Raw genomic sequence first — 14520 nt, 5'->3', positions numbered from 1 at the left:
CATTAACAGATGACAGTCAGATTGATTATAGCCCCTATTTTCTTGTGCTTTCTCCTTTTATCGCTAAACTTGCACAGAATTTGAGCATCTTTACAGTACTTCTCACTGATTTTATTTTCTTTCTGCTGCTCAAGTGGTGGAAGCTGTAATACATGAGCACTGTCAGTGTTAATAAAGAAAACTGGCAGGTTAAAATCTCAGATGGAATACTCCTTCAAACAAAAATGCTCAGCAAATTGTTCTTCTGAGATGTCGATCTATTTTTCCAGCTATTGATGTTAACTGACCCGTAGTGTGTTAGAGCATTTCTTGATTTTGTTTCAGATTTGTATGTCATTTTTATTTATAACCTGTGAGTGATGCAAACAATAACTTCCAAAATGGTCTGCGCTAAAGTATGGCTGCAATCTGGATGTGAAAGACTTATGTGCTTACTAAGCTTGGTTGGGAACCTGAATGAACAAACCTAATTTACTTTCCCAAGTTGTTATTTTGCACTTCCTTCTGAGTGCAAATGGTGAACAAAATTGCAGTTCAAGTACTGAATTGTAGAAATATTTATGAACAATGTTGATTTAATTTGCTATCATTGACATTTTGTGGTGCAGATCAATTGGCATTACTTTGAAAGTTTTAACTGTACTTTCAAGATGAAATTAAAATTAATTTTCTTAAGTCCTCATTCTGTAAGACTTACTCATCCTCCCTTCTGTCCAGATGGAGAAGGCTAAAGTTGGCAGGAACCTTGTTTAACCAAACAGTTGGGCGAAACACTGATTTCATTGATTCCATCCCCCTCCATCCCACCCACCCCCATCACAATTTTGCTTACGGCCAGCGATCTGTTTACTGGGAATTTAAAAGTTGGAAGGATACTGAAGATAATTCACCTGCTGTTCTGTGATATTGTGCAATAAGTTTTATTTCCATCTAAGAAAACCTTGGCATGTTGTCTCGTCAGACAATGCAGCACTTGCACAGTTGAGAAGTGTGATGTGTGGAGGTGAACTAGCCAAGACAATATCATCATCTTCTGTGTTTTCAAACTTGCTGCTCTTCATCAGCCACAACTCATGAACCAAAGGCCAGACGGACAGCTGATGAACCAAGTCTGACCCTGGAAATTCACTAATCCACCTGCTCAACAATAGCCAGTCTATTTGTGGTGAGGTGGTCTCCTCATGGAGGTAAGGTTGTATCGCGATATAGGCCATTCCTTCTTCCAGCACCTAGATACAGCTGTTTCTGATTATATCCTTATTTGTTCTGCAAGAGAAGGGGAAGTTTGTCTCCGAATGTTGGGTGGTGTGTTTGGGTAATGTGGTGGTTAAGATTAAACAGCTGAAAATGTGTGCTAGCTATGCCATGTGGGTGTGAGGCATGCAGCATTGCTCAGTGGGTGAGGGTGAGTCGAACATAGGACTATTAGGTATGAGGCCTGATTAATTGAGATAGGTAGATGAGTGATGGATCTATGATGCAATTAGCAATATCTATGGCTGATACTGCAGTTGATAGGATATTCCATTTGAAAATGAATTGAGTGACTTTGACAAGATGTGAGGTCATTGAGCTCCTTACAGGACGGCATCCAAGTTCTCAGACTTGACACATGACATTGTTTTTCACACCTTGAGTTCTTCTCCTTTCTTCCTCCAGCACTAAACATTCCAATGCCATTCAGAAAATTTTGGAGTCCACTCTCTTCCAGGTGGTGCCATTGTTTACAGCCCAGATTGTCTTCTGAAAAATTTCTTCCTTTCAGTCATAATTCATTATCCCATCAAGAGGTACGTGCTGGAAACTGGCTGTAAGTGATTTTTGGTAAATCCTGATGTTGGCCACTTTGGTTTGCAACCAACAAACAGCACAGGTAATTTTCATTGGCTGTTCAGCTTATCCCTCATCATGTTCTAATAGTCCAATTATTGATGTTTCCATTCATTCTAGTGATAATCCTGGATCTATGCTGTTTTTGCATTGATCAGATAAGAGCCAAAAAAAAACATTTTACTAATTATTCTGTTGAAGCACTTTCTAATTTTGCAAATTATTAAATTTCCCCTGAATCGCTTTTAGTGGCCTCAATTTTAAGTAAGAACAGGAAATGCTGGAAATAATCAGCAGGTCAGGTAGATGCAGAGAGAGATATTGAGTTCACTTTCCGGGTTGATGAACTTTCATTAGAATAAGGAATAGATAGAAATAAAGACAAACTATGATATGTAGCAAAAGGGAAGGGAGGGAGGAGAAAGTAAAGGTCTACAATAGGGTGGAAGGTAAGGGAGAGTAAGTAGCAAATGGAAAGCAGTAGAAAGTAGAAACTCTGGAGGAGATGCAGATACTGATTTTTTTTTACCTGAAATTACTGAGGGAAGGTTGAGTAAATGCGGGAGATAAAAATACCAGAAATTCAGTGTATCTGAAATTGTTAAACACAGTGCAGAAGGCTGTATTTTTCAATTCCAAAAAGCTAAAGGAATAACGTCTTGCTGGTTGGAAGGTGAGATGCTGTTCCTTGGGGTTTGTTGGAATGGTCTAGGAAATCAAGGACAGAAAGATCAGGGTGGGAGTGAGGTGGGAAATTAAAGACACAGGTCGCTGGAAGCTCGGAGTAATGTTTGTGGACTGAATGCATTGTTTAAATATCGAGCCTATGATTTCCTTAAAAATTCAATTAGTCAGTCCTATAAACTGTACAGTTTTTAAAAAATTATACTAATTATCAGTGATTTGCCTTGCCTGTCTATGCAAAATTGATTTCTGTTTACCTTGCAGTTCCAAGGCTATAATTTGTAAATTTATTCTTTTCCCTTATCATGAACAGACATGTAAAATTTACCACGCTTTATTTGTTTGCGCAATGCAGATTTTCAGTTCTTTATTTCAATTCTCCATCATATACTGTATATCATCGGGCTGGTGTTTTCTCTACTCTAATGCTGTTACGTTTTCTGCATAGCTTTCCTTGGTAATTCATGGCTTCATTGATCCCTTGAATCTCTATTTTCTTCAATGCGGGAGACCAACCCTGGTATAAATGGGACTGTAGAATGACATGATCAGTGCAACAGCAGACATTTGTTGAAAGAAGGCTTTGACCATGGAAGCTGCAGCACTGGCTTGTGATGCACCAAAAGCAGCAGGCTCCAAACAGCACTAACTGGTAGCCTGTCAAGTAGATAAAAACAAGGTTCCATAGACCTGTAACATCTTACCAAGATTAGTAGTGGATAACTAGTTTACTTACAGGGATGGATGAATCTAGCAACATGTCCCTCCTCAACTACTATTGGTGCAAACTATTAGGCTGAAGTGTTTGCAAGTGCTTTCAGACCAAAGCACCAAGTCGATGATACTACTTCACTTCCTCCTGAGGTATTCACTTATATAAGTGCCATTGTCCAGCTAATTTGTTTCAAGGTATTGTTGAATGCATTGGATATAGTAACAGTGCAGGGTCCTGATGACATCTCAGCAATAGCATCAGGCACCTGCACATTGTATTCACAACTTTTGTCAGCAACCCACGTCAACAAATAATAGGACTCTGCCTTACAAGTGGTTAGTGACATGTGAACCACAGAGTTCAACAAAATAAAGAGCAAGCACCTCTCTGGCCTTCATTGACAACACCATCATGACGTCAGCCTGGGGCTTACTTATGTTCTGAAGCTTATTTGGGCTGAGTAAGATAAAAGGCAACTACTTTGCAATATGTGGCTCACCTTCAGATCTATAAAAGCTTTGGCAAAATGGTTTGGAGTGCAATAGAATACTCATCACTTGCCTGGACGGGTACAGGTGAAACAGCATCTAGGATAAAGCTGTTGTTTGCACTAGCAATAAAATGACCAGCATTATTTCACTCTTTGGGCAAATCTTCAGACTACCAACTGTAAGACTGTATGTCATATTATTACCATTTGAAAATGAGTTGCATATTATGTAGTTGTTTACTTTGCTGAAAGACAAACCATTTAGGTGCATCGTTCTAAGTTGGCTGATGTTATTGAAAATCTATTTACTGTTGAAAGTATACTTACCTTGTAATAGTCCTGATAAAATAATATCCAGGACTTAGTTTATGAAAAAAAAGTTTCCTATGTTAATAAAATTTTATAAATATGTATGTAGCTTGCTAATTAGAGGGCAGCCCATGCAATAGCAGCCATTTAGGAGTTGGATGCAATTGACCTTTTGGGAGTGTCTCTGTCACATTAGTTATCACCTTACTGCCAGGGAAAAGGTTATAATTTATTTAAAATGACAAAGGCTGGTGATTTCCACTCCTTGCAGCAGGAAAGTTGGTATTGAACTGAATCAATTTACCTCCTTCTGAGGGAAGGTTTAGTCTGCAGAGCAGCCATTTCTTCACCAACAAAGTGATAATGTAATGTAGTGAATAAAACATAATTTAATTTTTCTAATTTATACTTAATATTAATTACATATTTAGTGGAATTAATATTGTTTAACAGTACTCTCCTGAACATTTTACTGGTTGAGATGTGACATCAAGGCACTGTTTCTTGAGTTTCTGTTGAGTTTCGTGAGGATGTCAATGACTGGGAACAGGGAGGATGGAGTCAGAGTGAAATGGAAAATAAAAGTAATGGGCAACCTGAAGCTCCAAGCCAGACTTATGGACTGAACAGAGGAGTCCAATAGGGGAGTCACCCAATACACATTTTGTCTCTTTCACGGATAGGAGACCATATTGTGGGCAGAGAATGCAGTAACCTAAATTAGAAGAAGTAAATATAAAATGGCTGCTTTACCTGAAGTGAAAGATTTGAGCCAGTAGCAGTTAGAAAAGAGATGGTAAAGGGCTGGAAGGGTAGGTGCTGTGGGAAGGCGAGTGAATAGTGGTGGATGTATGAACTAGAGCATACTGGATGAAAAGGATGGCAAAGGTGTGGCACTGATATCCCACTGAAGGTGCAAGAAATTGCAGAAGATGATCCACTGAATATAAAAGCTAGTGGGGTGGAAAGTGAAGGTGAGGGAAACCATGTCCTGTTTCTGGGAGTGGGGAGAAAGGCTAATTCAGGCGAAGATCAGGAAGCAGCACCTATATATTAATTTAAAGATGAGGGATTGAAGCTGAAAAAGAAAATATTTCAGATAACTGCATTCCCCAAAGCGACGTGCATTCCCCAAAGCGACGTGCATAATTTAGAGAAGTTGAACGAATGGAAATCACATCGGAGAGAAGAGAGAACTTCTTCAAGGTTGGTATTCCTCCTGAAAGGAAATAGTAGTTAATTAATCAGTAATACCAAAGCAAAATTCGTCAATGCTGGAAACCTGAATTAAAAGCAGGAACTATTAAAAAGACCTAGAAAACTCTCCTACTCTTCAAGCAGAGCAATGGGATCTTTTAAATGAATATGAAAATCAAACTTGCCCTTGGTTTAATGTCTTTTTCCTACAAAGCAGCATTTCCTACATTATATTGCTCATCTCTGGAATAGCATTTGAATTATAACTTTGTTACTCGTGCCGTTGTCTTAAATATGTGTATATGCTAAATAGTTATTTTGTCGGTATAGTAATTTTGTGATGTTTTAAATTTAGATTTCTATGCAGGAAAAGACTCCATACATTTACAATTTTAATGCATATAAGTGCAAATGTTGCACCTTGAAGTTGTGTAAAGCAGAAAAACTTGAGCTAAATGAATTAATATAAATGATGGTAAAATTTGTGTCCCCATTGCTCATGACTTTGCCAAGGATTGCAGATGGTACATTGTTAGCTCCTTTACGATGATGACATGCTTTACAAGGAGACGTATTTCCATCAGTAGATTTCAATGCCAACATTAAAAAATATGAAATCAAAAAAGATAGATGTATTTTTAGAGTGGTCATAATCAAAGGGCATTTTAAAAAATGATTCATATTGCCTTTAACTATTATACATGTGACAGTTTTCATGTGTCTAAGCAATTCAATGTAAAATTATAATTTTGTTCAACCATACATAATTTAGTAGCTCATTGAAATGTAATAAAATGGCATCCAATCAGAATTTAACACAAAGGTAATACTTGATAATGACTTTCTGGTGGATTTACATGTTCAGAGTGGGAATGAATGATCATGGGAATCAGGTTTGTGAAATATCCAGGGTAGAATTTTAACCTGATGTACTTTTTTTTTCAGAATACCTACATTTTTTTTATTTCAATAATTCTGTAATGAAAAGAAACAATACTATTGTGATTATTATGGTGCTTTTTTAACCTACAAATAAAACGTGTTCAAATGGGTTAATAGATGAAATATTGGACATCCTTGTATTTGTTAAGAGTGCCTGGTTACCCCAGAGTCCCTCAATTTAGAAGTTTGTGAGTTTAAATCCCATTCTAGATCTTGAAAAAATAATCTTGAATGACCTTTCAGTGAAGTACTCAGGGAATCAGATGTTGTTGGAAGGGCTGTTTTGTGCTAATACATTATTCAGACTTTTGTGCTACTCAAGTGCAAGGCAGAAGAAAAAAAGTGATAGTACTGTTCAATGATTTCTCCCTCAAACAGGACCAGTTTAAAAAAAAACCATTTACTACACATTTAATTTGCTTGCAGTTCATTAGAGCTTGGTGATTTAAAAATGTGGCCTCTGCATTTGCATTACAGTGGCTGCTCTACTCCATTAATTGGTAACTGGTTTATTACCATCACATGTACCAAGATACAGTGAAAAGGTTTTGTTTGCATGCCATCCAGACAGATCATTCCATGCACGAGTATATTGAGGTAGTACAAAGGGAAAAGAAAACAGAATGCAGAATATAGTGTTAAGGTTGTAGAGAAAGTGTAGTACAGATAGACAAATAAAGTTCAAGAACCAAGATGAGATAGACTGAGAGATCAAGAGTTCATTTTTATCGTATAAGAGGTTTGTTCAAGAATCTTATAACAGTGGGGTAGAAGCTTTAACGTAGTCCTTCGGCTGCAAAATGTTTGGGCATCTTGGCAAAATTGTAAAGCAGCAGAATAATGCAAGTTTTTTTCTTAAATTGCCATTTGGCTAATATTTTCACAGTGTAATCTCCAGCTGCCTGTCTTCACTCTAGTTGAGAGGGTGTTGAATTGCAATCCGATGGTGGAGTCCTTGAAGAGAATATTGAAATGGACATTAAGTTTAAAAGTTTAAAAAATGGCTCACTCTCCATTACTGTTGCTCTTTATTAGGGCACTCTGATTCTGAAATATATATTTTTTGCAAATGGCCAATGCTTTCTATGAAGCCAGTATTGGATAGTCAGTTATAATTTATATTGATTGGGTATTGAAACAAAATGGGAGCATAATTCATCAAACTGACGTGTCTTTGGCAAGTACTGTGGAATCAACTCAAAGATGTGACATGGCATCTTAACCTGTGTTTTAATGGATTTTATTTTATTGTTGGTATTGCCTCATTTGTTTTTATTGTTATTAAAATGTATCCAGCAGTTGAATGACAGCATGTGTTGAGCAAGGTGATTTTAATTTTCTTAAAATGAGGTGGAAGGGAACAAGCAGGAGAAGAAAATTCCTGTTCCTTCCTTGCTCCATGATCAGCTTTGAAAATTTCCAACATCATTTGGATGTTTGAGTCTCCCTGGATTGACTCGGGCAGTCCCTGGGCAATGAATGGGTTCCATTCTTACAAATGTCCTTAAGTTGATTTTGCCAATAAGTTTAAAAAAATACACAAAAGTCATTTGATATGGTAACCTTACATCCACAATGTTGCAATGAAAGGCATCAAAATCACACAAGACTGATAAGAAAGAACAATTACTAAAAATGGAGAGGGGGGGGGAAACTAGTTCTGCCATTCATAGGAATGAATGTATGTACCCCCACACCGGACTTTTGAATTTAATAATATTATGGGAGCTCGTTCATATGCAGGAGTGTCCATTCTCTATTTAAAGCCATTTGCACATACAAAAATATGAATTAGGAACAGAAGTAGTCACTTCAGCATTTAATGAAATCATGACGAATCAGATCGTAACCACCTTCCATCAACCTGCAGTAGCCTTTCACCTTTATCAAGAATTTATGTACCTCTGCCTTAAAAATATCCAAAGACTCTGCTCCCACCACCCTTTGAGGAAGTTCCAAAAACTCCCTGGGGGAAAACATTTCAACTCTGTCTTAAATGAGTGACCCCTTATTTTCAAACAGTGGCCCTTTGTTCTGGGATCTTCCACTGTATTCTTCATAACTTAAGCTGCTCTGATCACAAGAGTCGTCAAGTCATAGCTTTGTTTTATCTATGTGTATGCATGCATGTATGATGGTGTTTGTATTGGACAACTGGGTTTGCTTGTGCTCTTTATTAACAATCTGGCAATAAAATGAAATAAAATCATATTGGCAACCAAGCAAATTAAATCACTCAAGTGACAAGAAGAGTTTAGTTTTAGCTGTATTGAACCCACTCACACATGTGAGTACTTCATGATAACATAAAGTGCAATCGTCTTTGATACAGTGAGTATTCAGATTGAAGAGCAGATATGCAAAGTTAGCTATTTGATGAGCTTGAGAACATCTTTCTCACTCCACCGAAAGATGAATGAACCAGCCAACACTAAGCACAAAATTATGATTTTGATGCCAATCCCTTGCTGAATTCTCTCTATGGTAACTACTAGCTAATTTCAATTATTAATAATACCTTCAGGTCAATAAAACTATGATGATTTATTATTCATTTTCATTACTGTTTTTAAATTGTGTGTATAAGGCAGTATGCTAATGACACGACTGAAGCTTTCATTGCCCTGGAAAATTCTTTGATTGGGGAAAGCAATAAAGAAAATACTGACATATGTACTATGAAAGCAAAATTCTGTCTGCTGGAAATCTGAAGTAAAAAATAATAAAATAAAAGCTGATAGATAGTTGTCACTGAACTGATTTTGTTTGCTTTAGTGATCAGAATTCTTGGAAAAGGTTCCTTGCTGAATAATCAGTTCCTCGATGAAAATGACTCGCAAAAGTGAGCAGAATTTCTATTCCTAACTCTGAATATATCTGCTACGTTCTGAAAAGAAACCAAAAGCTCTTCACAGAGTGAAAGTTCACAGAATGCTATGGAAACTCTGTTCCACAAAATCGTTATAATTTTACGATGATCACAGCTGTGATCTAAAGGATTCCAAATATTCCAAGCAAAAAATGAGGAACCCATGGGGTTGGGCAGCATCTGTAGAGGGAAATGGACATTCAACATTTCCGGTCGAGAGCCTTCATCTGGTCCAGATGAAGTATCTCAACCCAAGACGTTGACTGTCCATTTCCCTCTACAGATGCTGTCCGACCCCCTGAGCTCCTCCAGCGGCTCATTTTCTTTGCTCCAGATTCCAGCATCTGCAGTCTTTTGTGTCTCCAAATGTTCCAACTTGATAATCCTTTAGAATATTAATGATGACATATACTGAAGGAGACTAGGCTTAAATCCTAATTTCTTTCTGTTACCCTTTCAGATATTCCATATGACATATGACTTTGCCAGTGCTGTGGTGAGAATATTTAACCTCATTGGAATGATGCTTCTATTATGCCACTGGGATGGTTGTCTCCAGTTTCTAGTTCCATTGCTTCAGGATTTTCCCCCTGATTGTTGGGTGTCCTTAAATGGTATGGTTGTAAGTATTGTTATATTTTTTATGTATATTCCCAAGGCTTTCTTGAAAAATGGTCCTGAGCCCGAAGGCAAGCATATTTTGAATTATTGCATGTGCACCAAGATCATCCTTTGAACCATTTCAAGACTGGGACTTGATTCTTCATACATAGGTTATCTAACAACGATATTGTCCTCTGCGGTGCTCTTATCTCTGCCAGGTTAATATAAATACTCAACTATAGCATGAGTGAACCTCTCCATGAGTACATTATTTTTTCCTTACTTCATATTCAACTCATCTGTTCGTGTTCTCTCTGTCTTTAAACTACCCCAGAGGACAACACATTACAGCAGAGAGGAGAGAATGGGTATAGAGAAAACTGGGAGGGAACGAGCAAAGGAAGCAAGAATTAGGAAAAGTAAACAAGTCAAGCAAGTCTTTTAACAAAAGAAGTGTAAGAGATAAGGTTGATGAGTCAGTGGAATATATCAGACTTTGATAAAGCAGCTGTGCTGAAGAGCTTAAACATGGCTTAAGTGGGAACTAAATATTTCTGAGTACAGCATTACCAAGAGGGAGAGAGAAGGAAAAGGTCAGGGACACAGAATGGATCAAGGGTAACATAACTTTCTAAAGAGGGACACTGTATTCATTCAAAGACTGAATCAGTTTTGTTCATATCAAGAAACAGAAGATGATCTGTTACAAATGCCAAGTATTTACCATAGACCCTTAAAATAGTGAGAAAGAAACAGTAGAGCAAACCTCAAGAAATATTTCAGTGAGAAATTTCAAACTAATAGAGCACTAATACTATGGAATTTAAGATGCCCTAACAGACTGGAGGAAAACAGCAAAGGGGGGTTGAAGAATTATTAAAAATATGAATGGAGTACTTACTTATTATGAGACAAAAAGAAGCCATTCAGCCCATTGAGTTGGTGCCAGTTCCCAGAACAGCAACACCCTCTGTATTATTTCCTCTCTCCTTATTTTCCTGCACCTTGAAACTTATTCTCTCCCACCAGTCCATCAGCTCCCTCTGAGTTTTTTTGCCACTAACCTCAACTAAAGGATAATTTACAGTGTCCTATTAACCTACCTTTGAGAGATGGGAGGAAACTGGAGCACTTGGCAGAAACACACCATGAAAAAAAATAGTGAACACGATTTAGAAGACTTAGAGAGTTAATAGATTAGTGAAACAGGCAAATGGATGGCAGGTGCAGTTTCATGTATATTGCCTGACTGACGCACTTTGGAGGAAACCACATGCAGAAGCAGCACAATATGCAAATTTGAGCAGTGTACAAGAACAGAGGGATTTGGGGAGAGGGATTTGGTTGGTGCATGGAGGAAGCATATTCACAAGTCCTTGAAGGTAAAAGTTCAGGCTGATAAGATGTTTAAGAAACCATGTGGGATACATAGCCTTATAAATACGCTCCGAATATAAAAACAAGGAAGTCATGTTAAACCTTTTATACTTCACTGTAAGGCCTCACCAGGCACTGCACTTTGGGAAGAAAATCTTGGGCAGGGCTCAGAGAAGGTTTATCAGAATGACATTAGGGATCAGATATCTGGAAAGATTGGAGAAGCTGGGATTGTTGCTCTTGGAGTAAAAGAGGTTAAGGGGAGACAATATATTGAAATATGTGAGGGATTTTAAGAGAGCAAATAGGATAAAGTCAATTCCTGTGAAAAATGTGTCTGTAACTATCTGAACATTTTGCAATCTTTGTAATAATTACATGATGTAGACATTTAAATCAACTAATATCTTTCTTGATTTCTCTCCTGCAGCCATGCAACAATTTGTAATTTGAAGTAATAAATTAAAATATTGAGCAAGAGAGAATTAATAAAAACTATGGAATTATTTTTAATCTTTACATGATTGCCTTGGTAATACTAATTATTCTGCATGTGTCACAAAACCATATCAAATGCCATGTCTAAAAGGAATTTGTTTATACTACAGTGCTTTAATTGAACAAATTGGAGGAGAGCATAGGACAAGAACTCATTTTGCAAACCAGTCTTCTTATTTAGATGTAACGCAAGCTCTGTCCTAACATATGGTATCAGCTATTTGACATTGAGGGAAAGCCTTGTAGATTTTCTTCTAGAGTTCAAAAGCAATTGAACGAAACTCTGCGTTTTTTAATCCACAACCCAGCTATTCACACTTGTAGTTTTTTCAACCTCCTGCAAGTATTTCTTAAGCTCCTCTGCCACCTCACAGCCCCAGAGACCCATGTTCAGTCCTGATGTTGAGAGTTGTCTGTGTTGAGGTTACACATTCTCCTTTTTTGGGAGGCTGAAGTTTTCTCTCACATCCCAAAGACATAATTGGCCACTGGATATTATCCTTAGTGCAGGTAAGTGGCAAAAGAATCAAAAGGGAGTTTATGGGTACATGGGAGAGAATAGGTTATGGAACCAAAGGGAAATAAGTCGAGTGGGACTGTGATTATTCTGTTGGGATCCAGTATAAACCCAATGGGTTCAATGGTCTTCATGTTGCAATAACTAAGCTCCATGCCAGAGGACATCCGTTTAAGGTGAGTGGAGGAAAGTTTAGGGAAGATCTCAGAGGTAGTTCTTTTTGCACAGAGAGTGGTGTGTGCCTGGAACACACTGCCGGGGGTTATGGTAGAGGCTGATACAATAGGGACATTTAAGAGACTCTTAGATAGGCACATGGATGTAAGAAAAATGGAGGGTTATGGCTGTGTAGGAGGGAATGGCTAGCTTAATCGTGAAGTAGGTTTATATAGATCAGCACAACATCATGGGCTGAAAGGCCCATACTGTGCTGTACTTTTCTATGTTCCATGTTTTGTTCAACCTCTAAATCCTATTAGCTTTGCTTTCATTTCATCAAGAAGCTGTTTTAACCACTCTCTCAAACTCTTATGTAACAAATTATATCCTTGAATTTTTTGATACATGAAAACATGACACAATCATTTAAATGAAGTCATAGGCCTAATTTAATGTAGGCAAATGGGATTAGTGTCGATGGACAAAATGGTCAGCATGGAAGGGGTGGGCTGAAGGGCCTGCTTCTGTGCTGCATTTCTCCAATGTGCTGCTTGGGAGTGATCTCAGTCAGAATCTTAAATGTTTGATAAGATCCTATTATAATAATGCTAGTGAAGTTGGAGCAGTCATGGAAGCTCAGGCAGCACCTATCTTGGCTCGGGAAAGGATTCTGAGTGTCACATCAAGCCTACACTGTGTTCTTGCTGAGTATCACAGGCATGACGTGGTGCATTCTAGCAGGACCTCTTCTGCCATTGCCCTTGTTGATGCCACAAATCCAGTTGATAACCTCAGTCTGACACTGGGGCCCCCAAGGTCCAGAGTTCAACATTACTTCAGACTGCTGTGGAAAGCATCTTTAAGGGAAGGTGTACATCATTCTGCACAAGTTGCAGACACTGTTGTTCATAAGAACACTTGAATAACTGAATGTGAAAAACAGATTAGATATCACGGGTTTGCTCCGGAGCATTTCTGAGTGAATGAAAGCCCTTTTTAATTTGAAAGATGCCATCACAATAAACCAGGATGTTCTCCACCTCCCACATCTACCAGCACTTAATGAATTCCCCTGACTTTCTGTTCTCCCCAACTTCCTCGAGTCCCTGCTGGAGCACTGTTGAAGGCACTGAAGTAGTTTGAAGGCAACTTTATACAGTACGCAGTTTGACGAACAACTTCTCAGAATTTGTTAATTAAATGTTATGTTAGGAAATGGGCCACAAAGTCTCTGAAGCTAACCACTAGGGTGAAAGGGAAAACCACTTTCTGTCCGCCAGCATCAGGAGCGGCTGAATGTTTATTATGGGATAATTCATGTCCTGAGGCAGAACAATATCCCACAAGGATTCTATGATCAAATATTCAAAATTCATGTACTTTTATTTCATCTTCTAGCCTATGTCTTGGACATCTGTGAAGTATCTAGTTGGAGGTATATCTTCCACAGAGGAATGAGTACCCATTTTCTCATTTTCTCATCTCCTGATCTGCACATGTTGGCTTTCAATTTGCATGTGGGCTTTGGGGCATCAGAGCTGAATCTAATCCTCTCTTCATCTGATCCCTACACAGTGAACTGAAAACTAAGTGTATAAAATTTGAAGGCAGAATGGACAAAACTGTCTTTTATCTGAAGATCATTTATTTGGTTTGCTGGCTTACAGTTATACATCTGTTAGCTATTACATATCCAGAGTCTATCAAAATGATGGAAATCCTTATTTCTCTCATCCTTTCTCCAGTTTCAAAGTTTTTGAAACCTAACCTGAATGTCATCTAATTACTCCTTCCCAATTTATCTCCTTGTTTTATTCTCTTCAGCCATTTTAATGGTATACTGATCTAAGGTCATTAGTCCCTCATCATGGATTTTCAGTTTAAATAAAATTTAATCAAAGATGAGAAATGTCAGCCAATTCCTAGGTATGCTCTGTAGATTATAATATTGAAACCCTAAAGCCAATTCTGTTGGAAGTCACATTACTATAAAGAAACAATAAATCTCCAGATTGAGATGGCACTGCAAACTGAGTAATTTCTATAATTTATCACTTCTTCAACTCAGTGCTTGTAACTGCCTTGAGAGATATTCAAGATGAATCTTCAAAAACATTCTGTAGAAATCTTGCCCAGAAACAAGCTCAGATATGTATTGACACATGAATTGACAATATAACAAATGACAGCTTGTTTGCATTATAGATAAATAATGAGTACTCAATACATTAACATAAGGATTCTCCTTTAAGTGGATTCACTAGTTCCTCCATAAATCAGCTGCTCTGTGAAGCTGTGATCGCTGAGTTTATCAACCTCGGGGAATTATT

General features: G+C 37.8%; 1 protein-coding gene across 1 annotated transcript in view; it reads left to right on the top strand.

Annotated features, from left to right (window-relative positions):
* The window catches only part of LOC127567543 (potassium/sodium hyperpolarization-activated cyclic nucleotide-gated channel 1-like), a 194453-nt gene that overhangs the window by 80545 nt on the left and 99388 nt on the right, over positions 1-14520 (top strand). Inside the window, exon 3 of the mRNA XM_052010562.1 lies at positions 9497-9658. Within this exon, the coding sequence (XP_051866522.1) occupies positions 9497-9658 (162 nt within the window). The remainder of the gene's footprint in view (positions 1-9496; positions 9659-14520) is intronic.

This window comes from Pristis pectinata, chromosome 2 (assembly GCF_009764475.1).
Source record: "Pristis pectinata isolate sPriPec2 chromosome 2, sPriPec2.1.pri, whole genome shotgun sequence".
Taxonomy (NCBI): domain Eukaryota; kingdom Metazoa; phylum Chordata; class Chondrichthyes; order Rhinopristiformes; family Pristidae; genus Pristis; species Pristis pectinata.
This window is presented reverse-complemented; position numbering and strand designations above follow the sequence as displayed.